The sequence below is a fragment of the Mytilus edulis genome, chromosome 8 (genome assembly GCF_963676685.1).
Source record: "Mytilus edulis chromosome 8, xbMytEdul2.2, whole genome shotgun sequence".
Lineage (NCBI taxonomy): Eukaryota > Metazoa > Mollusca > Bivalvia > Mytilida > Mytilidae > Mytilus > Mytilus edulis.
The window spans coordinates 85,561,745-85,589,298 of record NC_092351.1 but is presented as its reverse complement, the minus strand read 5'-3'; the positions used below and the strand labels follow the sequence as shown (position 1 = coordinate 85,589,298).

Sequence of the window (27,554 nt, the reverse complement as noted above, 5' to 3'; positions counted from 1 at the left end):
GCAACATTCCAGCAGCACCTGCATACGGGGTATAAATCTCCCAATTGATACGATATTCCCGTGCTTGCATTTCCTATCATGATTTTCTTGATAGAGGTTTGCTGCTCACAAGGAAGCTATTAAACCAAGAGTTCCAAATGGTGAAGTTGAAATCATCCCTTCGTAAATTTTACGGACGCCATCACGAGTTGGTTGACCGTTATGGAATAACCGTTTCACAAATGATATCGGATATGTTCCTTACGTCGTAACTACAATCCCCTTCCCTCTCATGAATATGACCTACCGAATTAGACTATTTACCGGATTTGTAAACACATAAGCAACACGACGGGTGCCACATGTGGAGCAGGATCTGCGTACCCTTCCGGAGCACCTGAGATCACCCCTAGTTTTTGGTGGGGTTCGTGTTGTTTATTCTTTAGTTTTCTATGTTGTGTCGTGTGTACTATTGTTTTTCTGTTTGTCTTTTTCATTTTTAGCCATGGCGTTGTCAGTTTGTTTTGGATTTATGAGTTTGACTGTCCCTTTGGTATCTTTCGTCCCTCTTTTATATACTAATTTTCCATGCAAATTATTAACTGACGATCTATGTGTCTGAATCACTTACGTGTCTATCTGCCGAACTAATGGAATCTTCTATTTTGAACACAATCGCGATTAATGTCTTACCTCTTCTAAAACAAGCTGGAAACGTGGTCTCTTCTTTATCTCACTGACAAGATATTTTGACAACGTGAAACACAAATCAATTTGATCTTCAAAACCATTATCACCCTAAATTAAAATTAAATTGATTGAAACGAATATTACAAAAATGCAAACATCAAGGTAAAAAAGAACAGCCCAAACGTTAATTTTAGTCAATATTTCAGAGAATATTTACACATAAAACTTAAGTTTGAACAACACACGCACACAAAGAGGGACTGATGTCAGAAGAAACAAATTGTGTGAAACAACGGCAAATTCTGACAGAAATAACTGAATATTACTATTGATACCAAATTCGGATAATATCACATTGAAATTGAGTTTGGAGGTACAATGTAGGTGTTTCATTTTCTATTTCTTGCATTATTCAAATATTTTATTGATTTTAGTAAGTTACGACATGTCATCCGTGGATTTGACGTTAAAATACAATTATCATAATTTTATAACGTTTTTCATTCGCTTTGGAAACAAAGCCATATGTTCTAATTGCAATAGAACATGGCCTGAACGTGATTGACCATATCCAGAAATCAACACCACTTTGCTTTTTTGAAAATTATACTACAGAAATTGGATACGGGTCACGGAAATTATATTAAAATGATAGGGATTTTTTTTTAAATGTCTGTTTTAATTTTAATTTAAGTGATAAACCGGTTGCCGGAGCAGAAAATAAATATACACAACAATATACACCATTTAAACCACAGGGACTCGGTTAGCAAGTTAAAATTGTGTAAATCAATGTTTTTAATTTATTTTTTATTATTTCCTGTCTATTTGCATTACTTTATTAACGTATTTAACGTTGCCATCACTATTTCTTTGTTTTCTGGCAATGTGCAGTTTACTATCCATATCTGTATACTGAAAAAACTTAAAGGGATCTAAGTCGCCATCTTGAATTGCCTTCCCTACTTTAGATAAAAATAATTAAAAATATTAATAAATTACTATATACCTAACAACAGCCCTCATTTTCTTCCGAAATTAGTCTTCTATCAAATGCATATTTTGATTTGTGGATTAACAGAACCCTTACGCAGCTTCAGTTGCATTCGTGTCAGAATATTCAAATTTTCCGGCGAAAGCAACGTAACTGGCAAACATGTCGTTTTCAATATGATAGACGAAATGGGAGATAACTCTTGTCATTCGGAAACTTCGGAAACATAATGACTGTTGTTGCAAAAATCAAGGTTCCTGAGCTATTTTAAAATTCGAAGCGAGAGGCTTTTAACATTGCAGTGTAAAATACAAGCTAAAATGGCTGAAACGTCGAATTTGCAAACTTCTTGTTAAAAATTGGCTTACAATGTCATTATATTAGAAAAACAGGTTCCCGGGGTGAAATTTGAAACTTGAATGTCCAAAGAATAAGCAAGTCCAAACCTTTTATGTGTAGTCGTTGAACTCTTGGTTCCCACGTAAAGTTAAAATGCCACTATTTCAAGAAGAATAAACTCACAAAAACACGAAAAATTCACTAAATTCGAGTTCAATGTTTTGCTTTTGACCGCCTGTCAACTTTACGGAAATATCAGAGTGATTGTAAATAAAAACTCTGTGACGGACAACTTATAATATCCGTGTTTTAAAGATTTTAGTGAAATAAAGCCAGTCCAGTTCAAACTATAATCACGTGGTACAATTCTCATTTACATGAATATTAATTAGCAAAAGCACTACTAATTTCTGGCTATGCGTCACAATTAATTGAATTTGTATTTTTCAGTTGTATTTTGAACAACGCCGGAGAACAAAATGAACATTTGTGTTGGTGTTGCTGGCTATGAAATTAGATAAAATCGTTCTAAAAGTAAGTTTACATTTCTCTGTTCAATTTTTATATTGAAACGGTTGATTTTCGATATCGTTTTGGCTCATAAATTCAATATGACTGCCTTTCGAACGTGTATTAAAGGCCCACTTCAAAGTACAAACGTTCTAAATTTTCTTATTAGAATCGAATAATTATATCATGCCATGCTATATGCTCATTTCAACATGGGTAGACATTATATGTGTCAACATTTAACGCTCGCTAACGCTCGGTATCAGATACAGGGGATATAATGACGTTGCTAACGTAAAATGTTATTTTTCGCGACATGACATATCGGAAAAGATGCATTGTCCTACTGATTTTAATTCCCTTAAAAGTAGCACATGAGGGTACATTTTTTATACATATTTGATTTTTCTATAGCTTGTAGGCGAAATTGTCACCGTGGGATCAAAAGTGTATCGTATGTCCTAAAATAGTATCCAACGAACAATAAGGATTAAACACATTTTTCATAGATACATAAGTATTATATAAGAAATAATTCATGCAAGACATAGATTTATTGGACATTTTAGCCTTCTCTAATTACGGGAGTAAATTAGAACAGCCATACACACGGCACACTTTTATGCGCTTCACTTTTAATCTTGATCTTATTTGTCTTATTAAGGAGGTAGACCTAGGTTAAGGGAAATAACTCTTAAAATCATCAGTACGTTTGTGTCAGCCATTTTCATAAATATGTCCTAAGCTTCTTTGATACATAGATTATTTTCAATCTGTTTCAGGTAAATGCTTAAAATTCATTGAGGAAACTTGACTTTTACAAACACATATCTGATTTAAAGAGTTATCTCCCTGTACCAAGGTCTACTCCCTTAAGACCGAAATTAAAGTATGACACACATACCTTAATATAGTATAAGTTAGTAGCTGCGAGGTTAAGTTGAATTAGTTGTAGAGTCAACTTCTATATCATTTGGTCTATGATGGAGAGTTGTCTCGTTGGCAATCATACGACATCTTCTTATTTTTATATCAAAATTAGTTGTTGTCGGTTTAAATTCGAATCCTTGTTTTCTCTATTTGTTTCTCCATTTTTCTTATTTGTTGTGTTATAAGTTATAGTTATTGAACAATCAAATCGGTATATGTAATTTAATCTGCACCGCTTGGATGACCCCACTTGACTCGAACGACGTAGGACTTACTGACCGTGCAAGTTAATTGATGTATACCGATTTGATTGGTCAATAACTGTTTTAACACATGACGCCATCAATTTACATGAACGTTTTGAAAATGTGCGGACGATATTCAATCCACGGCTTCTAGGAAAGTTTCCTAGGGTAAAGAAAGGGGAAAATACACCTTTAAGTAGTAAACGTTGGTAACGTTTAAATTATTAACTTTTTTTTATATTCAGGCTTCCTTCTAAATTTTCGCATCACTTTGAGGCGATTTTATTGCAGATTTATAATTGTTTCTGTTAAATTTATTCACAATCTTTATATAAATTCGTGACGATTTAGAACTTGACATATTTTGTAGCACCTATCTATTGTTGAAAACTATATGTTACCATCTAAATTAAATTTTCCTTGGTATTTTTTGTCGTTTGACTGCTGTCTTATTAACGAATAATAGAAAAACAAATGATATGGGGTATCCATCCATGCCACAAAATCAGTACATGCAAAGCAAAAAACACACAAAAAGCAAAGGGACAGAGCTTTTATTGCTGTTCTTCATCTCAAAGTCACAGTGAGGCCTTCGAAGCGAAAAAAAAGCCCCGTAAAAAGCTCTCATTCCACTACAAGTTTAAGGCGGTCCCTAGCACCAGTTTGAATTGAACCGACTTGATAAGATGTATCACCACCAAATCGGACCCGGTAAAAAAAACATACTGGAAAGTAGTACATATTTAAAACAAAATAGTTCCTACGCATATGTAAATCTAAAACTATGTAGAATACATTTTAGTTACATGTATTAAGGTATCAAATGAAAGGTGAAGGACTGGCGATCCTTGTAGAACACATATTGCCTTATACTTTTGAGTAATACGAAAATGTATGAATTAATTCTAAAATTTAGGGCATATATAGGCTGTTTCTCAGATATGAAGAACCTGTTTTTTTTTCAAAGTTCAGGAAACCAGTACAGTCTGATGTTTAATAACGTTATATTCATCCCACCCCAATATATGTTTGGAAGTGAAAACTTTAACATTGATATGAATGAGGGCCAATGATAGGTGGTGTAGGTCTTAAATTTGTAGTACTGTTATGAGATTGTAATTATCATGATTATTTATATTGGCCTAATTTGTTTTGTGTGGCCTTATAAGATGTTTACATAATTGGGTTGTGACTTATTTATAGTTGTGTACAAAATAATGTTTAGAAATCACTGGAAGTTGAGTCTGGAACAATCATAGATACTGATTGAATAATTATAACTTTCTATTTATATTGCATAATAATTCAAGAATTTTCATAATCTGCGATGCGTAATTTACACTTCTATAGTGTTCTAGAAGTTTCCCTTCTACAGTTTTCTAGAAGTTTCCATTCTTCAGTGTTCTAGTGCTAACTATATATACAGACACTAAAATTAGACTTATTCGGAAATATAATTATATTCTTATGCAGAAGATCTTTGGAGTTGTTGGATTACATGTAACACTTTTATATACAATAACAACACCATACTAGTTTGTGAACTTAATGGACATAATATTCCGTTTTGGATTCCGCAACAGTTAAGAGGAGAATTCTGGATAAAGAAAAGACCTTAGAATCGGACATTCATATATTTTAACAGTTAAGTTGACCTTTCTATTTGTATGATATTTCTTGTAAAATTGTATAATATACATCATGTTCAATTTATATTTGATTTTTGTTTTCTTTTGGCTACAATTTAAAGGTGATTTCTGGCCGCAACAGTACACAAACTGGCCCAAAATTGAGATAATGATGTGGCACACATAATAGAATTATCTCAAGAATAAATACACCATAGCATTAAAAATACAGAAGATCATACTATCAAGCACGGGGAATGGTCTTCGGCCTCCACACAGCACGAGAGACAAACTTCGTTAATATAAAGCGCATATCGCCTGCAGTTTTAGTTCCGTTTGATGTACTTTTAAAACGGTCTATGACAAATCATAACTGAAAGGGTTATTAAGAATAGATTAACTGCTTTTCTTTCACTCAAGAATATGCTAAAATCGACTCCCTGTATATAATGTCTAATTATTTGTTCTTTCTTGTGAATCATTCAAGAAAATTTGGTGGTTATTTAAACTCACTGATAATAGGGTTTAATTAATCAAAGAACTGTTTTTTTTAAAGACGTCTTAACAAGATTTTGAATAAAAGACACAATGGGTTAATAGGTTCGTAGTATCTTTTTAACAAACCAACGCTTATCCATTGTATCTACATTATATATCTGTTTAGAGATGCGTCGGGTGTTAGTGATTTTTGTGGTCTGTTGTACAATGTGGTGTTTTCTTTTGACGATTTGTGATATATCTCTTCATAGGATGAAATCAATACAAAAGTTGATTATTTTGTAAATAGGGACAGCCACTGAAAAAAATAGCATTATGATTAAGTTCCGTAGAGGATGGCAAAATTTGCTTCCGCATTTGCAATATTTACCTTTGATCTCCACATTAACCATAATTTGAAGACATCATTATGACGGCCACATTGTATAGACTTGTCACCAGTGTCAAAGCTTGTATCATAATGTTTGTCTTTGTGATATAGGTATGTTGCACCAGTTTGGTTGACATCCAGTAAAACACCCTAAAATGATTTTTAACCAAACAATAACATATATCACACTTTGGGAATTAGGAAAATCGGTTTTAGTTTTCTCTTTACTAAATATTTGCAGTTACCATTATTAAAGTTTAGGCTGTCATAACACTGACTTTATTCAATTCTTTGATAAACTTTCACATTTCAAGCCTGGGGTAAGGTTATCTCTAAACTCTTTAACAACCGTTGAATATTTAATCTGTGGTCAAATCTTATATGAATCAACTGGATTTACAATGGATAACCACTGAGGTTTTAGCAACACAGTCCAAATGGTTAACATAAAATAAACTCTGTTTCGTAAATGAACGAACTTTTTAATTAATAGGGGTATTCATATAGACAGAAAGTTGACATTTTCAAATAATCATTGTTCAAATAAAGAAAATAAGGAGTTTCGTGATATTTTCATCAAAAAGGGTTATTGCTTTATAACTGCATTTTAACCGGATTTCCAAGAGAAAATATCGGTTATTAATTTGGTGATGTATGGTGGGTTGGCAGCTGATAAACAGTGTCTGTGCAATAACTTGAAAACGCTTAGACGAGATCTTTTCAAATTTAGATATGTTGTTTCCTGTGCCTAAATGAAGGTCAAGTTCGATTTTTAAGATTCTAGCTTTCATCGTTGCTGAGTTTAAGTTGCGAAAAATGAAACTTAGATTGATTTTGGTCGTTCCATTTCTGAATCCTAAAACAAATCATTTATTTTGTTTATTTTGATCATGTTTTGGGTTCCAGATTTTTTTTCATGCAGGAAAATCCGGTTGGCTTTCAATCCAACAAATCTCTTGTCTGTGTTTAAATTTACTCCGTTTATAAAATTACCATCGAAAGTTAAAAGTCTGGTCAAATATACTATTAGATCATCATAATGTTACTTAAGGGCTTTTCTCGATCCTCGTCCTCGAGTTAAGATTGTAGTTTATATTGTGCGTAATTGATGAGCAGATACTCCGAATAAAATCATACTCTATAAAGCAGCTGTCAAACAGTATGAACAATGAAAAATGTTAAAACAAGTGTCGAAAGTGCATGCGCTGACTTAGTTTTCAATGATATTTTGAAAAGCAGCGTAAGCACTGTAATTTTAATAAGACATTTTATATCTCATACCTATAACTGGCTAGTAATATATGAAATATGATATAGAGAAGATACATACAAATAAATAACTAACTAAGAGTTCGAGTATACTCAATTGAAATGTTAAATTAGCTGGTACATGTATTACCTTTTCCTTCAACAAAATAGCTGAACATTGCAAAGGCGTGCCCATCATCTTGTGTGGATTCCATGTCATAGAATCAGCCCTTCAGATAAAAATATTCGATCTTAACAATAATATTAATATGCCGGATGTTCAATTTCATTACAGTATCAAAATTTTTCAACTCGACCTGCTTTAATTTATGTATTAAGTATTTATACTCATAAAAAACTGCATTTGTTGTTGTCTTTGTGTATAAGAAGGTGTTACATACATATTTAGTGAACGCTTGTGTAATTCTTCACGAATCATTATAGAGAAACATCTGCATATTTTTAAGCTTTAGCTCAGTTTCAAATTAATCAGGGTATAGTTCTTGTTGTTTTATCTATAAATAAGAAGATGTGGTATGAGTGCCAATGAGACAACTATCCATCCAAGTCACAATGTGTAAAAAGTAAACAATTATAGGTCAAAATACGGCCTTCAACACGGAGCATTGGCTCACACCAAACAGCAAGCTATACAGGGCCTCGAAAAGACTAAGTTTAAAACAATTAAAACAGGAAAACGAACTGTCTAATCTATATAAAAAACGAGAAACGAGAAACACTTATGAACCACAGCAACAAACGACACACACTGAACAACAGGCTCCTGGCTTAGGACAGGTGCATAAAAATGCATAAAAAAGTTTTAACAGGCGCCAACCTTCACCCTTACCTGAAAAAGTGGTACAACATTACAACATTAACATTCTTCCGCAGAAAAGATGAGTTTGTATTGAAAAACACAGAAGAAACATATTAAAGCTATACAGCAGAACAAAATTGAATTTATACGTCAAGAAATATCTTAGTAGAGATTTCTAATAAAATGACAAACGTACGTAACTCGACGTACGGACCTAATGGGACTGGTTATTGCCAACCATTGCATTTGGTTAAATACGTCGCTCAAGTTTAAATGCAAGTATGCAAAGACTCTTAAAATCATACTCTGGAATTTTCGTCCATATTAAATAATTTTAACATGATGAAAAATGAGAGAAATCATGCATTTTCATTTATCACGTTATTCTCTTAGTACTAGAGGTTTCCCAATTTGCTACCGTACCAACCGAAGTACGAACTGGGAGCCGTCATTGAACTTTTGAAATTAATTCATATATATATGCTATTAATGTCAATGTATGTTTAATGAATCTTTATATACATTATTTATATGATTTTTATCTACGACTTGGTATAACTTTCATGTAAATATGTTACCTATTTATAACAAACGATATTTTGTGTAGTCGATTATATCTTCAACAAACCGTTGCAAGCAACCGTTACAACGAACGGTTAGTAATTAAGATTTATTTCCCCTGAAATTGCACTGGCAAATTCATAGTTTATTTAAAGTTTGCCTGATATATCTTCATATACGTAAAGCATAGATAAGTTGGCATTTCTTAGGGGTAGGCTTTTAGAAAACATAGTAGAATAAGAACTATTTTAACATATAAAATTTACCTCATTGAAACGGTATAATGTTAAAGTTAAATACAAAACCTGTTCCACTTTATAGAGAAGATAAAGATAAAAAAAAACTTGATAGAGAAGAAATTTGAAATTCAAAAGAATAAGTTAATATATAATAATTAAAGTCACATGAAACGAGCTACTGGTGAAAAATAATATTTATCCAATTCTTGAACCAATAAAATTGATAATGGAAATGGGGAATGTGTTAAAGAGACAACAACCCGACCATAGAACAGACAACAACAGAAAGTCACCAATAGGTCTTCAATGCCGCGAGAAACTCCCGCATCCGGAGGCGTCATCCAGCTGGCCCCTAAACAAATATATATACTAGTTCAGTGATAATGAACGTCATACTAAACTCCAAATTATACACAAGAAACTAAAATTGAAAATCATACTAAACTAACAAAGGCTCCTGACTTGGGACAGGCGAAAAACTGCGGCGGGGTTAAACATGTTTTTTGAGATATCAACCCTCCTCCTATACCTCTAGCCAATGTAGAAAAGTTCAAGAGCAATGCATGTTTATATCAAAAACTAAGTCTTGTGTGCACGATTTTATCATTTTTTACGCAAACATATCGTATAATCGTCATTGTTTTCCCTCTCTGTCTGTTATGATGTGGAAATATGGAATCTACTTATTTGTCGTGTTAAGCAATTAAAACAAAGTAAACTTCTTTTCAATGTGGACAAATTAAAGAATTTTGTACAGAAAAAAGTATATGTACATAAGTTTTATAATGAAAACTATCCGTTTAGTTATAAAAAAACCAATGCATCATTTTTTTTTTATTTGAGGGTTCATATGACTTCAAAAAACAATACGAAATAATATCAGTAATCTACTTACTTTTGTTTAAATAATTAGTAAAAGGAATTATTTCCATTCTGTAGGAATTTCATATTATAGGTTATTTTAGTTATTCAATTCATTATTTCTTATATTTTTCTGCATTTTGGCAATTTTACGAATAACGGATCAAATAAAGGATACACTTATAAAATATTCAATAAACACAAGTGTCAGTACATTTCTATTTGATATAATTGCATGACAATTATTCTAGTCAATTAAAATCAGGAAAAAAGTGAATACTGATTTTCAATATTTTTTAATCTACTTTTTAGAAAGCATTTCTATAAAAAAAAATATCGAATAATTCCCTTTTCTCACTGAAATGAAATATCAGCTCCCTCATCCTGTCAGAAAAAAAATTCTTCTACTGCAATGATTGAAGTAGATTCCTTGAATGATAAAACTAGTTTCAAAATTATGCATGAACTAATTATAATACGAACATTACGCAACTTTGACACGTTAACAAATATAACGAACCCCATTATCTTGTGTATTAGAAAGTAGTTCATAGTTATTAATTTAATTATTCCAAAGTCTGTTAGAAAACAAACTTTTTTTCTATAAATACACGAAATATAAACAATACCTATAACAAACAGAAATGCAAATCTATATTTGGAATATGAAGGCCGTGTCAACTGAGTTCGTTTAAGGTCTGTTTGATTCATGCACTTGTTCATAACTTAAGTTATCGCCTGAAAAATCCTAAACAATGTGTTCAAGAAACGTGGAGATCGTTATCCAGTTTTGGGGTAATTTACATTTCAAATCTTTTAATTTTATCATGATGCAGAAATTTATTTCATGCATTAAATGATACCTCCAAAACAGCACCAACGGTTGTGTTACGTACCAACCGTACATGATACGTAGCAAATCGGGAAATCTCTAATTCCCGCCTTAATTGTCACAGACATTAGATCACGTATAAACACACGTATCTCTTACCTAGCTATCATACAATCGATTTGAGTTTTCTTTCATGGTTTCGATTATGCAAAGTACTTTTGAATATACTTTGCTCCATTATTCTATATTTTACATGCTTATTTATGTCGAAATCCGATGTTCTTTCTTTCTTTCTTCATCGATCTATTTATTCATATTTTGAAAAGGGGTGAGTGACAATTATTATAAGATGAATTTTCTGACTATTTCAGAAATGTCAAAATCAGTATTTGTCAGAATATTCCTGTTAATTTCTAAATGAAAGTATTTTCCATTCATCATTAAACGTATAGATAAAAAAATCCCTAAATAAGTTGTATTTTGAAAGGTGTGCTCGATTCAGGATTGTTCTGTGTTGTTTTGTTTAAAACGGAAATGATACTTGAGTCCAAACACAAAAGACATTTCCAAGCAAAATATTTTATATTCCTTGAAGTACATTTACTTATACAATGTATATAGTATTTTATCCATTTCATTGATAAACAATTTATAGGGGGTCACCGAATTTGTTTTTACTATAAAGATCATTGAAGTGTATTTGTAAGGTAAGAAACATAGACAAACATTTGATAAGACTTCAATAAAAGATGCCAATCCAGGATTTTGAAAAAGGGTGTCCCAAACTAGGCAACATTAGGAGTGGAACATGTAAAAGTTCTATGCATTAACCACATATGTAGCTACATAAGGGGGTTGTCGAACCAAGGACTACCCGCACTCGAGCAGTGGCGTAGATTCCATTGAGGCAATGACGTTACCGCCTCACCACATTTTTGACTATTGAAAAAAAATAAAATAAAGAGACAATAAATACCGTGTATTTCATAGTAAACAGTACAGAGTGACGACGGCTTCAAACGTTTACATCCTTTACACATGATTAACTTAACAAAATAATAAGTAAAACTTTCTTTTAATTTAATCAAATGAACAAGGTAGATACAACTATCTTTTTCAAGACAGACACAGAATATCTTGTAAAAAAATCATTCAAACAAGAGGTTATAGCTGTGAACCTGATATGATGCTTGATTTTTTTCTGGACAACGAACTTATTACTTTAGGTGGACGTCATTTTCAACAGATACTTGGCATTCCTATGGGACAAACTGCGATCCACTTTTTTTTGACATGTAAATTGATTAATAAAAGTCATACTTCATAGTTCACCCAGTTATCATAAGCCATGCATTTTGTCAAAAGCCCCATAACGTACAAAGTTAAAAGACATAAGGGATCGTAAACTTGAATATCACCAAATCTGTACAAAAACATTTTGGTCATACATATGAATTTTATTTAAACAAGAGGTCATACATTTTGCAACCGTCAATCTGACATGATGCTTGATTTGTTTTTCTTGACAATGAACTTATTACTTTAGGTGGACGTCATTTTCAATAGATACTTGTTATTCCTATGGGACAAACTGCGGTCGACTTCTTACTGACATGTAACTTGATTAATATAAGTCATACTTCATAGTTCACCCAGTTATTATAAGACATGCATTTTGTCAAAAGCCCCTAAACGTACAAAGTTAAAAAACATAGTTGATCACAAACTTAAATATCACCAAATCTGTACAAAAACATTTTGGTCATACATATGATTTTTATTTAAACAAGAGGTCATACATTTTGTAACCGTGAACCTGACATGATCTTTTTTTTTTCTTGACAACGAACTTATTACTTTAGGTGGACGTCATTTTCAACAGATACTTGGCATTCCTATGGGACAAACTGCGATCCACTTCTTTCTGACATGTAACTTGATTAATATAAGTCATACTTCATAGTTCACCCAGTTATTATAAGCCATGCATTTTGTCAAAAGCCCCTAAACGTATAAAGTTAAAAGACATAATGGATCGTAAACTTTGATATCACCAAATCTGTACAAAAACATTTTGGTCATACATATGATTCTGTCAGTTATTTTTGTTTTGATCAGAAACTGAGAATTAAACTTTTAACTAACAGTTTCATTTTTAATGCGCACTGGAAAATATAATTATTTCATGATAAAAATCCACAAATCCGCGGGATGTACCAGTATGTATTGTATACAAGACCCTACTAAAAAGTGCAAATGAAGGCAACAGTAGTATACCGCTGTTCAAAACTCATAAATCCATGGACAAAAAACAAAATCGGGGTAACAAACTAAAACCGAGGGAAACGCATTAAATATAAGAGGAGAACAACGACATAACACTAAAATGTAACACACATAGACAAAATCCCACGAGAATAACAAATATAACATATATATATATAACCCATGCTTAAAACGGTGGTGCGTCTGGTTATCTTGGATGTATAAATACACTGCCACATCCAGTCAGAATGGGGACGTTCAATCAAATGTAGGTAAAGTGCAATTATCAGAAATACATGCTGTTATCCGTGTCGACCGAGCCTACATATTTTTGAATTATTTTGTTTTATTTGTCCTGAATGTGCATGCAGTTTTTGTCAACAATCAATCAAACTTGTTTGAAATTCGATTTTTTTTTTGCATTAATTTTGTGAATGCTGAAAACTATTTTTCTATTCTGATTTGCATTAACCGTCCACTTCCTATTTACATTGCGGTCTTTTAACCAAATTGAGGCTTTGACTGCCAAGATTTAAATCGTTTGTCGCATTAGAAATAAAGTTCAAGCTACTGTCGATGCGAGCGCGCTACTACTAGACCAAAAAGGCGGTTATGAATATGAATGATACACATATACATGTATATGTACATTCAAAACATTTGAATTAAGAATATGTGGCCTTAAGACACCGCGTCCTCTCACATTATCACATTTCCATGTTCAGTGAACCACTGAATCCGGGTCAAACTCTATTTTGGTATATAGTTTTAAAAGTTTCATAATATGCCAAAAATCGTCCGGAAGCTAGTTTCGAAATATAATGTTATGTGACATGTAACTGGAAGGCTACCATGTAGGTACTCTGTGTACACCATCAAAAGTGCAAATATTTGATTCTATTTTTAGAAATTAGCAATTCTATTTTTAGAACACATCCAAGCATTGGCACAAGCATTTTCTTATGAAAAAAATGGCCATCTTTGTAATTGTTTTTTTTTGTCATTTTTATAGAAAATGTAGTTATTTTCTTTGACAGAATGTAAGTTAAACATATTTTCAACTGCATAAAACGGTTTTTACCGTCAAATGTTATGAATTGGCATCATGCCAACTTTTCAAAAATGATTGGTACAAAAGGTTGATGCTGCCTACTGTTTTCAAAAGTTAATAATTTGCAAGATAACACCTGAATTTTGTTTCTGTTGTAGTTTTTATGTTTCATAAGGTTGATATCTTCAGATTCTGTAAGCTTTTGCTTTGCAAATAAGTTTTAATGACATTTTGAGCATGTCAAAAAATCTAAAATTTTAACGAAAAAAAGAAGAATTTCAGGCAGAATTTACTCTTTACTTGTAAACAAACTCCTCAATTTTATCTAAAAATTTCAATCAAATACTAGTATTCCACGCATGTCCGTTTTTCGTACGTATTTATATGAGTTAAACGGCAAACATTTCATAAAAACAATTTGTGAGCAATGACGTTAAATGTTAAGACTCTTCCTAGAACACATTCATCATTGTAATTAAAGACAGAGTGAAAAAATAACTGATTCAATTTAGTAAAGAGTAATTTTTTTTTCTTCTTGAAGATACATCCTCATTAAATCCATTTGATAAAGAAAATATTCTAAGAAAAGATGAAAAATTACTATGTACTAGATGCATCAGTGATCTTAATTTCTACCTCTGACAAAAGTATCTTGAAAAACATTATAGAAGTATGCTTGAAAAAAGTAAGTCTTGTACATTTTTTATATTCCGGCAGGCGTGTTAGAAACTCCTGTTTAAACCTTGTCACTTATGAATAAAAAATGAGACTATCATCTCACTTCGGATTTCATTATTCTCTAATGTTTTACAAACTTAATTTTGATTTAGCAGTTTTAAGAACTCACCCTTTTGATAAATAAATATATGGGTAGAGTGAAATGACGAAATAATGATCGCTGCATTTGATTACCGGTAACAGGATTAATTATTCCCTAACAAGTTGTTATCTTCTGATACCGGCTGCTACCATCGGCTTGCTTTACACTAGTGATTTGTAACGTCAAACAAAATTTAACCGACATTGTCTAGTTTGTTTGAATGGACTGCACGGTTGACAGAAAATGTTTTGAATCTAGAAAAACACTAAATTACAACGTATAGCAATATCTGTTTTCTATGAATTTAGATGTTGTGAAACATTAGTCAATTAACAAAAAATGAACTGCTTGGCTCATTAAAATTACATATAATAAAAATAGCATAATTGAGTTTTTAAAAGCATCCATTCCAACAAAGTATGTGTATTCAACAAGCCAAAAAAATCAGACTGTCTATGCTTCCCTCCGCCATGCTTTAATGTAATAGGCCGAGATACGTTCAGATAGGTTGGTTATGTCGAGCAATGTCATTTTATTGGAATCTTTAGTAAACGATATGTGATAGCAACATTTCAACGAACGCAGGCTATCTCGTGAATATTATGTCAAGCTCGTCTCACAAACATGAATGTTGACAAACTTCTGATACCGGCTGCTACCACCGGTTTGCTTTACACTAGTGATTTGTAACGTCAAACAAAATTTGACCGACATTGTCTAGTTTGTTTGAATGGACAGCATGGTTGACAGAAAATGTTTTGAATCTAGAAAAACACTAAATTACAACGTATAGCAATATCTTTTTTCTATGAATTTAGATGCTGTGAAACATTAGTCAATTAACAAAAAATGAACTGCTTGGCTCGTTCGACAAGAATGCTTCATACTAATTTTTACAGAATCTACAGCAGAACCTGATATATTATATACGACATTCTTTAATAAATTTAAATTAAGGCTCATTTACATTTTTTTAAATGGTCCTTTCTTGACGAGATAACATTTAATTTCTTAAAAATTAATTTTATCAATAAAAAAAAGTTCGAGGGAATATAAAAGATAATAAATGCAAATTTTACCTATTGATTCCTTTCAACAAGTAGCGGTGTTTGTCAGACAATAAAGCACCACCTCCCCAAGCTCCCTGTAATAAAAATTGAATTTGAACAGAAACAAATGCAATTTCGAATATTTAAACAACTTGTTTACATTCTTTATAAAGATAATTGCAAAAATGATCAGCGACACAAAGAGTAATTATAATTGGTTCTAACTAGCAATCTGACGATTTTTTTTCACCAGGTGAGCGATACAGGTACAGGTGTGCCTCTTGTTTACTTCACTTCTTTTCTGTTTTTCACGAACAAATATGTATTTGTATTTTCTATTTACTTTTGCTTTGTTTAATTTTAGGTAGCCCCCTATTGTTTTTTTTAGATAACATCAATAACTGCAGAAACAAAAACAGTAGAAATTTATATTTAAGGGTCAACAACTCCAAAACAGATTGTCAAAAAAATCATAGTAGATAGATAAAGAAAGGCAACAGTGGTATACCGCTGTTCAAACTCATAAATCAATGGACAAAAAACAAAATCGGGGTAACAAACTAAAACTGAGGGAAACGCATAAATATAAGAGGAGAACAACGACACAACACTACAATGTAACTAACACACACAGAAACGGACCAAGCATCAGACAAAATCCCACGAGAATAACAAATATAACATCAAAACCAAATACATGAATTTGGGATAGACAAGTACCGTGACACGTCTTATCGCAATGTCAATTTACACTCAAAAATAAGAGAAAACAAACGACGCAACGTTAAATTGTAACACACACAGAAACGAACTATAATATAACAATGGCCATATTCCTGACTTGGTACCTTGTCATACTGAGTATGTTTGCAGTTTACACTTTTAACCTAGCTCCTATTATAGTTTTCAAAATAACAGCAAAAAATGCTAAAATTGGATAAATGTATATTTCAGTGTTAATAGAAATTGACGTGCTGATCATTTTTGCAATTTACACTAGCTCCTGTATTTTTCACGATAACAGTCAAGCACGTAATACAATATTTCCATGGTAATAACTCCCAAAAAGTAGACATATCTTTCTGGAATTTTCAGGGTAGATACATCTTGTTGTGCTGGACCTTTTTGCTATTAACCCTTTTAACCTAGCTCTTACAATTTCCACGATAACAGCCAACAACTGCTCAAAATTGGAATCAAGATATATTTCAGTCTAGCTCCTATAGTTTTCACAATAACGTCCAACAACTGCTAAAAATTGAGAAACAAAATCAACACAAAGGGTAATAACTGAGGCAGACAGATTTTTCAACCTTTTTTTTTTGGTAGATGGAAACTGTTGTGATGGCCATTTTGTATCCGGTCAGTTTGTCGTTAACTGTTTCAGTTTTAGAGATATCAGCTAAAACTGCAGTTTGACCCCTATGTTCTATTTCAAGACATGATGGACATGTTGATTGATGAACCTTGACAAAAATTACAAGCTTAAAAGTATAAAGACGACGACAATATGTTCCCCTCTATCCATTGATCAGTATCAGAGAAGGAAAAAATTACTGACGACAGACAACAGGCGATTGACGAAGGATGACGGACACACGGACAACGGATTACAGAAAACAAAAAAAAAAGACGACGGATGACAAACGGATGGACGACGGACGAGTAACTGACGGACGAAGGACGGACGACGGAAAAAGATGGCAAAAGCTCACATGACATTTCAAGTCAGATGTGCTATCAAAAGATTTTGAAAATAAATGGTTTCAATTTAATAAATCACTTGAATATTTGAACCAGAGACATCAGGACATATAATATAATATTTTGGTAACTAGGTGAAATTTTGTGGTATCACGTAGTATTCGTGATTTCATTGAACATGTGCGAATTAACATCTTATTTCTAAATATTCACAAAAATATTTAAATTGCTTCCTCCAAAAAACATTTAGTTTTCCATGTTTTATAACATCATATATATTTACTATCAACAACAAAATAAGGTGTACAAACAATACCAACAGTCACAGTTGAACACCATGCACCCATCTATCTGTGATTTCGTTGCATTTTCAATATCTTGAAATCAATTTTTATTATTTACTTTCAATGTTTATAAAATCTTATTTTTTTTTGAAAAAGATACGTTTTTCAAACCTTTCAAACCATACATTCTTAAAAATTTAAGAGACAAAAAAAGAGAAGGGATCATCTGTACGTGAAAAAGAAGTTTGAAAAATAATGAAAAATAAAAACGTATAATATATTCAATAGATTAACATGGAGTTGATGATTGTTTGTATTGCATGTCTCTGTTTGTACGTACGTCTACATGTAGCCACATCCCAAACTCTTCACATACATCGGCAATTTTTTCCAGCGGGTCGAAAGCTCCCAGAATTGTTGTTCCACATGTCGCATTTACCATCAAAGGAATTTTTTGGTTTGCAATTGAGTGTTTTATTTTTGTACGCAAGACATCTACCTTCATTTTCCCACTTCAAATACAAATATACTTTATTCATATCATAAGGATATTATAGTTTATCAAAATAAACTGTTGTAAGCTATTACTTGTGATTTTGTTTAAAACTTCCTTTAAATTATTTTAATGTTTTAATTCAACGAAAATTTACACAATCAAATATAAAAAAGACACCAGAGTAAAATATATATGTTTGGTTAGTGTTCATCATCTTTGTAGTCAGTATTCTGATAGTAAAACGAAAAACCTTATACTTTTACTCTTTACATTAACTTATTACAAATGAATAGTATATGGAAGCTAAAACTTTATTGCTTCCATTCGAATCTCGGATTATTCTGCTAATGTTTTGTTGAGGTTCGGATTTTTGTGCTTGTCCTGATTTATGTGTATTGTCACTTAACTATTATCTTTGTTTAGCCTAAATTGGTATTAAGCATAAATGTATATGGTAACAATAGTTTCATAATTATTTTTTTTTTGCGTTTCAAGTTTAAGCCGGTATAACCTCTTTATTTATGAATCTATACTGTCTAGTGAGATTTTGAGCCACAGATATCATCAGTCAAGTTCTCGACATATTCGCAGTTTCATTCATGTCTTGTAATTAATTTACGATAACCATACGATTCATCCTTAGCCTCTATAAGGTTTTGTGTTTAGGTCCGATTTTTTGTTTTTCATGCATGAATTTTTGGCTCCGGCCGTACATGATGAGAATTATTGAAGACCGTGACTTGTTGTGTTCGTTTATTGCTATATCATACATGGCGTTTAGGAAGGTTGGCGGAATAGTATATATATCTTAAAAATCAGGGGAATTACACACTCGAGGTACTGTAAAGAATTTTGTTAACATTCCGAAGGAACATATTTTTTTTAAATTTCATTCTACTTTAACACTGTTTAACATGTTTACAGTTTATTCATTTCGGTCCTTTTAATTTGTTTATTCTAATGGAAGTAATTGCTTGCAAGTAGAGGTGATGAATTCTTACTTTGAATCACAGTCTACTGCAATTACGTTGTCCAGACCAATTCCAAGCAACATGGCAGCTTTATTGATAGAAAAATGACTCTGAAAAATACTGATTAATAAACTAACAACGAAATAATCAATGATGATTAAAGTTCCCAAAGTCTATTTTTGAGGGGGGGGGGGGGTGTTATGACAAGAAAAACTAAAAAGAGTGTCTGAACACACTTTACTTTTTAACATCATTCTAGTTTACTTCATTCCCCAAATATTTCACGACATTTTCTGCCTAATTTTAAGCCATTCTTATTCTACTTATACTTTGTTTTAAATGTTTCATGAGTAAATACAGTTACCATATGATTTTGATCTAGTTGGTTTTTCTGATGTTTTAGTTGTGAACATAAGACTAAGAACTGCAATCAAAATACAACAGTTTTTGGCTTCGTTTCCAGCCTAAAGATTGATGTTAAGCGCCAGTACGAGTGACCGGGAAATGCTGTCTGATGAGAAATTCATGTGACAAAGATTTGTTTTCGGCAGTATAAACCACTTCAAACTTTTCTAAAACTTTGTATTTAGAACTTGTGTCCACTTTTCTTTCTGATTGGCGAAACTAAACGTTCAACTTCAATCTGCGGAACCCAATCGTAGATGTCAGGTCAAAGATACAGGCTCCTTGTATTTCTTATCTTATCTTTCCACGGTGGCGTATCTTTCATGGTAAACATACGTTTGTCTAAAATGCATTATAGTTTTATCCTTCCACAAATTGTATTGAGATGGAAAATTGTAATGGTAATGTAAGTTAAAATAAAATATATGTCGTCGATAGAAAGACATGGTATGAAACTAAACTCTTAACAGGAGGGATTGTGCTTGGTTTTCATATGATGAAGACATAATCTTTCAATCAGTTTAATTGAGGTCTGGAGATGGCAGTATTCCTTTGTTAATTTATGTATCATTGTCGTTTTGCTTAGTTTCTATTGTTACCTAATCTGACATCGAACTCAGACTGAGTTTTACTGTGCGTATTGATGTGTGTTTGTTTATTCTACATTGGCTAGAGGTAGAGGGGGAGGGTAGAGATCTCACAAAACATGTTTAACCCCGCCGCATTTTTGCGCCTGTCCCAAGTCGGGAGCCTCTGGCCTTTGAAAGTCTTTTATATTTTTTTTAATTTTAGTTCATGTATATGTTTTTGAGTTTAGTGTGACGTCAATTTTCATTGAACTAGTACACATTTTTGTTTAGGGGCCTCCGGGTGACACATTCCCCATTTCCATTCTCAATTTTATTAACACTGGACTGATAATTCACACTTGTGTGCTTTGAAATATAAACAAATTACTTGTTGTCTTTAATCAATTCGACGCATTGAAAATGTTCAATACTTTTAATCCTTATTCTAATTAAAAAAATATATGTTTTAAAAAATCGCCTCGGACGCACGAAATGTATAATTTTATTTCTTTTTACAATGAAATATTAAATTTCAGCAGTAACAGTGTGAGTAGAATAAAGACGTACAGTTGTATTCCTTACTTATTTCTTGCGAAACCTATTTTTACCTGTTCAGATGTGTAAACAACTATATCTCCTTTACTTGACATCCCTGAATATTTTACACTTGGAAATCGTTTGTGTCGAGCTGACAACATGCCATATAGGTTAGAGATAGATCCTCCTAAAATATGTTAACCATAAGAAAACATTTAAAGACGTATCGTGGAACAAATTATTTATCGAAGAAGAAGGTTCATTGCACTTTATCCCTTTTGCAAAACCATAAAAAGGCAAGAGAAAAAAGCGTTTTTACTGATTCTATTGAGTCATAATCAGATGTGTAGTTAGTGGAATCTTAGAAATTTTTCTGATATAACAGGAATTATTTTACTATTACATGTATTAATTGCTTGTTATCAAAATGGTTTTAATTTTAATCGTGTAATCGGTAGTTCTTTGTGTAATGTTGTTTAATCTTTCTTTTCTGAGTTTTATTTTCTGCAATATTTGTTTTCTTGTGATAATTGAATCGTCTGTCCCATTTTTACAAATAATTTATAGTGCCCTCATTCTAACTTGTTAAACTGATATCACTGATTCACTTACCTGGAGCAAACATTCCTTCCCCATCATACCAACCAATGTATCCTAACATTTTAGTAAGAACAATATCCTCTATAAGGGTAAATACAGGAGCGACTTCGTATGTGAACCTTAGTAAAAGACAGTAGTTGTAACGAAAATAAAGTTTTATAGATTTGTGCTTTTTGTGAACACGTAGAACCATCTTTTGAAAAGACCAGACAGTCGCATAATAAAACGATCGAAAATATGTAAACATATATGATAAAATATACTTAACAATAATTTACTTTCTTTCAAGGTTTTGATTGTTAGATGAATGATTTCAGTAAAGTGCAAAGGAATATCCTAGAAATTATTTCATAATTCCAGAAGGTTATCTATATGTGTCCTTGGCGTAGCCGACCATCTCGTGTATCCACTTCGAAATGTAGTGTTTGTTTCAATAACAACTCAAACAACAACAATAATAATGATTATGGTAACAAAAACGATAATGAATGAATGAATAACTCAATGTATTTGCTTTTTTAAAACTCATATAAGGTTTTATATTCAACATACATGTTCGTGTCAGCCACCGACGTTAACATCTCTCCAGCTATACCAACAATATCTAATCCAGTAGACAGCTGGTTAAGAAACCGAGGATGCCCTGTAATGTAATATTGTACCTGCTAAAAGACTATTTATCTCTCACGTAATAAAATACTGACAAAAATATCTCCTTTATATGCGATTTTACATCCATGGCAATGCGTATTAAACTGAATGAATAATAATAAAGATTAGAAATTCAAGGAAAAAAAGGGCTTTAACATTGTGTTTAGAAGTTAACAGTATTGCATAAAGAAAAGGTACTGGATAAACCAAACATTGATACCCAACGCCGTAAGTGAAATCATTCATAGCAACATAACTACTATCACTAATAATAACAATTTAAAATGATTATGAACCCGTTTTAACACAGTATTTAAGAGTTTCTCTACAGTCGCTGAGTACTTCCTCCAAACTCTTTGGGTCCTTGTTAATTTTCAAACAATGCTCCATTATCTCTTTCAATTGATGTGGATGATGAAAGTCGAGTACTTTTGACGTACGTTTGTGTTCCGACTGTAAGTAATTATTTAACAACCTGACCAATTCATTTAGGAATCGATTACGTAACTCTCCAGTTGTATCTGCATGCATATCTAAAACAAAAAAAAAGGGTCCGATTGTAGACAAACATTCGAAAACGTTTATTATATTACATATACCATTCTTTTTGTTGGAATCTGAATATTTTATTTTCGCTAATTATGTGACCCTTTCACATACGTTACTCATGTCCATATACTGTAAATATTAACCCCCCCCCCCCTAAAAAGTAAAAAAAAACAACACACAAAAAAAACAAACAAGCAAGCAAAACAAGATAAGCAACAATTACAAATGAGTTAGATTGATGGAAAATCAGTTCTCTTCTAAGATATTGATAAACAGGACAATGAATAATTGAGCTGTTACACTTGTTGCAATGTCCACTGAGCTGTCAACGCTGTTGAGAAAACAGTTATTTCGTAGTGCATTTCTTTAAATGAAATTTAAAAAATCCTACCTGCGCTTTCTCAATAATATTTTTTACAGTGAAGTGTACTACTTTTGGGGCAGATTATAGAAAAATTATAGAAAAATTCATCGGCTCTAATTCAAAATATGGATAATTTTATGTTAATTTGACTTGAATTCTCTTGACACTTTCAGAAATACTAATTTTTAACCTTATTTAGCTGGATCAAATCACTACTTAACTTTAATTTACTTTAAAATTCATGACCCAAATGTTTTTACAGTGTAATTTCATCCCCCCCCCCCACTTGCAATTTTAGGCATAAAATACGAAGAAATAAATTCGGAAGGGGTATGCAAAATAATTGCTAGTAATACACTGTCCACACTTCAGAGTATATATGTAGACAACGAATATCAAAGGACAATAACTGTGTTCCCGGACCTAAAGAAATATGGTAACTTTGACTTTTCTACATTAATAATAATAGTCTTTTATCTAAAAAAAAAAAACTCATCATAGACACCAGGATTTAAATTGTGTACGTCAGACGCGCGTTTCGTCTACAAGTATTTTATACACATTGAGGGCGTTAGACAAAATGGGTGTATATAAATTACACCAAGATATTATTGTTAATACATAATGATAGTTTGCGATAATTTAGGAGGTGGTCTTTCAGCGATTTGGACATATGTTATTGAAAAGCATGATAAATGCAGAGTATCCAATTTCATTCAACGACACGTGTTCTTGGTGTAAAAGACAATACAGTTTAAAGAATTAACGTTATTATATATATAATAGCATCGATGAGTATATACAAATGTTGTTATAATTACAAACAAAATTGAATCATCAGCAAAGAATGACAACTCGTTATATAAATACTGAAATGTGAATATTACATAATGAATAACGATTTTCATCCGCTAAATTTCTAATTTCTTTGGTGTTATAACCAGACAGTATAATTGTTTTCTCTATTTCTTTGCCAATTAAACCCTTTCCAAAACCCATTGTATAAACAAATTTCTCTTATGATTGTGGTCTGTTATCTATTTCTTGCATGAATAGATATTTCAAGTCTCACACTACACGGAAAGTGATACGAAAAAAGGATAAGAAAACTGCGTTAATTTTGATTGGCTTATCCAGCACAAGGAGACGATATTACGACGTTTCTGTTGGATTCGTTAGGTCATTAATAACTTTCAAAGGTTAAGGCGATAACATTTCGCCCATGGCAACGAACATATGTGATTTCTTCAATAATATACAAACCACACACACTTTTCACTTCGGAATCTTCCTTGAATAAAATTTTATTACATTCTGAAACGTACAAAAATATTTAAAATGTCTGATTTTAAACTATGACGTCATACAGGTACGTTCAAAGGACGAGATCAAGGATTCGCGGATTTTGTTTTTTTAATTTAACATAATGAGAGTGTTGATCATACGAGAAATAGGTTTAACAACACGTGACAATTGGATATTGCTTGATATTTAATATTAATAATAAACTCGCCGAATTCTCGTGTATTATTATATTGAAATTAAATAACTCGAGTCGATATGAAGCGATACCCAATTCTCACTCGTTTAGAAACCTATAATTAATCGACTTGTGGTTGCCGATGATCTCAAAAGATGATTGAATGAATTTAAAGGTCATTACCTTTATCAGCTCACTGGATGATTCAAAATGTGCAAAACAGGTGTTTATGAAAACGATAACTTCGTGAAATGTGGATGGCAATCGAAGGGGATTTTCGTTTATCAAAAATGAAAATTTATTTGATTATCATTAGAGAAACAGATTCTTACATAGCTACTCGTGAATTATCGGATTTATCCAATCTCGATAGTTAAATTATCAATTTTAATGTCCTCGCCGAGGCTCGGACTTTAAAATTCGATTATTTGACTATCTCGATTAGATAAATCCGATAATCCACTAGTACCAATGTAAGAATCTATATATAACAAGAAAGTAGTTTCCAATAACATGGTTTTATAATTTCATGATAATGAAGGGTGTCCATTTTGCTGTCCGGAATGTGTTTATATGCAGCCACTTCTAGTTCCAATAAGGCCGTTAAGCTGATTCCCCAAGTAGGGAGAATGCCAATGATACTTTCAAAACCTTTATATTAGATTTATAGTTATTTTTCTTGTCCTGAATGTGCATAACATTTTGCCATTGGACGTTACCAAAGCAGCAATCAATTAATCAAAGCAGATATTACATATTGTCTTAAAATAGGTAGGTATGCAGTAGTGAAACACCTGCGGAATTATATTGCTTTATACAAGTTTGCTTACATGTACTTCTTGTGATAGAGCATGTGGAAAAATCAAGGGTATTTAATCTTTAAAGCAAAACATATTTGAAATTTTTCATGATACAAATTTTATAACTTAACTCGTATTGGGTTTGGATATTAATTGTAGATTTTTTTTTCATATCCATATTGACTGTTTTTCAATTGCTGAAATAACAACTTATGCCGTTCATTTTCCCTATCGGAACAGGAACTTCAATTAATGCTGATGGGTTTTCATTTGTATTACTCTATTTCGAGTTTACAGGCATAATTTGTTTCTTTTCTGTCTGCATACATTTTTGTTGTTTCATATATTTTAAATTCTATAGCCTTAGTGTTTCACTGAGCCCTATATATAAAAAAAACATTTCAAGCGAATTTGGTATCGTACGTTATTAAACCACCAGTTTAATACTTATAATGATGGTCGTCCTATTTTACATAGGTGTAAGAAATAAATTTCTTAACCAGTCATGAATATCGAGCCAAATGTGTTGATGTTTAGTTATTTATACATTGTTTTTTAAGCAACAATACCTTTTGCAAAGTATTTTTCAAAATATGTCCAGTCTTCACTTTGTTCCAAACTCTTTGAACTGTTCAATCTGTTCCGACTTTCTTTTAACGGGACCCAATTCTCTGCTTCTGTGTTTTCCATATCTGTATAACAAAATCTTGTTTTTAGTTTTTCCCATAAATTTGAGGCCATATTCCTGCAAAAAGAATTTATTTATAGGGGGTCTCCATTCACACATATTTTGTTGATACCTTTGATATTCTAAAGATACTTTTACAAAAGCCAAAGCAAATAGCAACTAATAAAAACATGTATCTAAGACTAAAATTTTAATCAGTACACATCCATCTTCTAATGGATATATATGGAACGCCAACACTGTCTTGTTATGACCTTTTTCATTATATGATGTGCATTTACCTTTATATGATGTGCAATTGTCATTATATTATACGCAAATATCCTTATATGATGTGAAAACATCCTTATATGATTTACACACATCATTTTATGATGTGCAAACATCATTATATGATGTGCAAACATCATTATATGATGTGAAAACATCATTTTATGATGTGCAAACATCATTATATGATGTGCATATCTACTTATATGATGTGCATATATACTTATATGATGTGCATATATACTTATATGATGTGCAAATATACTTATATGATGTGCATATGTACTTTTATGATGTGCGAACGTACTTATATGATGTTCAAACATTCTTATATAATGTGCAAATGTACTTATATTATGTACAAAGATCCTTATATGATGTGCACATATACTTATATCATGTGCAAATATACTTATATGAAGTGTACATATCATTGTATGATGTGCAGTAACCATTATATTATGTGCAAATATCTTTATATGATGTGGTTGTGTCATTATATTATGTGCTTGTAATCTTATATTATGTAGTTTGGTTTACTTCATTATATGATGTCGTAACGTCATTATATGATGTGCTTTTATCGTCCTTATGGTCAATGAACATGATTACGATTATAATGATTACTGTCTACGTCATAACTGATTCCGATCTGCTTCTGTAAACTATAAACCTGGCTCAAAAATGTGTCTATCGCTAGCGAGAGTGCAGTTAATAGGGAAAATTAAAAAATGCAATTTAACAAAATCAACGTTTCAAACATTTCGGAGGGAGATTAAGATCAATTTATACAGGAGCTAATTGGAGAAATTTGCGGCTGTGGCGAAAATATGATAAAACAAATGTTGAGGCTCTTTATAGGTTGCTTTTTGGGTTTAGCAAAGGCTACGTGTTGCAGGTCGTACTTTGACCTATGAGTGTTTACTCTTACAAATTATGACTTGTATGGAGAGTTTTCTCATTGGCTCTCATACCACATCTTCTTATATCTATTCATTGCAAAATACATCATTGAACTCACAGTCAGTTTTAAAAATATTTCACAACAATAGCTATAAAATTATCTATTCATGAATAATATGGCGAGATGGTTTGTTTTATAAAAGAGGGACGAAAGATACCAAAGGGACAGTCAAACTCATAAATCTAAAACAAACTGACAACGCCATGGCTAAAATTGAAAAAGACAAACAGAAAAACAATAGTTCACATGACACAACATAGAAAACTAAAGAATAAACAACACGAACCCCACCA

The 27,554-nt window shown here is 31.9% G+C and overlaps 1 protein-coding gene across 1 annotated transcript in view; it reads right to left on the bottom strand.

Annotated features, from left to right (window-relative positions):
* The window catches only part of LOC139486499 (glutamate decarboxylase 1-like), a 30,266-nt gene extending 4,193 nt beyond the window's left edge, over nt 1-26,073 (bottom strand). Inside the window, exons 1-11 of the mRNA XM_071271398.1 lie at nt 25,909-26,073; nt 22,443-22,679; nt 22,048-22,138; nt 21,508-21,614; nt 20,967-21,082; nt 19,415-19,494; nt 18,258-18,429; nt 15,960-16,024; nt 7,583-7,661; nt 6,184-6,333; nt 673-777 (exon numbers count right to left, since the gene is read on the bottom strand). Coding sequence (XP_071127499.1) covers nt 673-777; nt 6,184-6,333; nt 7,583-7,661; nt 15,960-16,024; nt 18,258-18,429; nt 19,415-19,494; nt 20,967-21,082; nt 21,508-21,614; nt 22,048-22,138; nt 22,443-22,679; nt 25,909-26,029 — 1,323 coding nt within the window. The 5' untranslated portion in view covers nt 26,030-26,073. The remainder of the gene's footprint in view (nt 1-672; nt 778-6,183; nt 6,334-7,582; nt 7,662-15,959; nt 16,025-18,257; nt 18,430-19,414; nt 19,495-20,966; nt 21,083-21,507; nt 21,615-22,047; nt 22,139-22,442; nt 22,680-25,908) is intronic.
* Nucleotides 26,074-27,554: the final 1,481 nt, after the last annotated feature.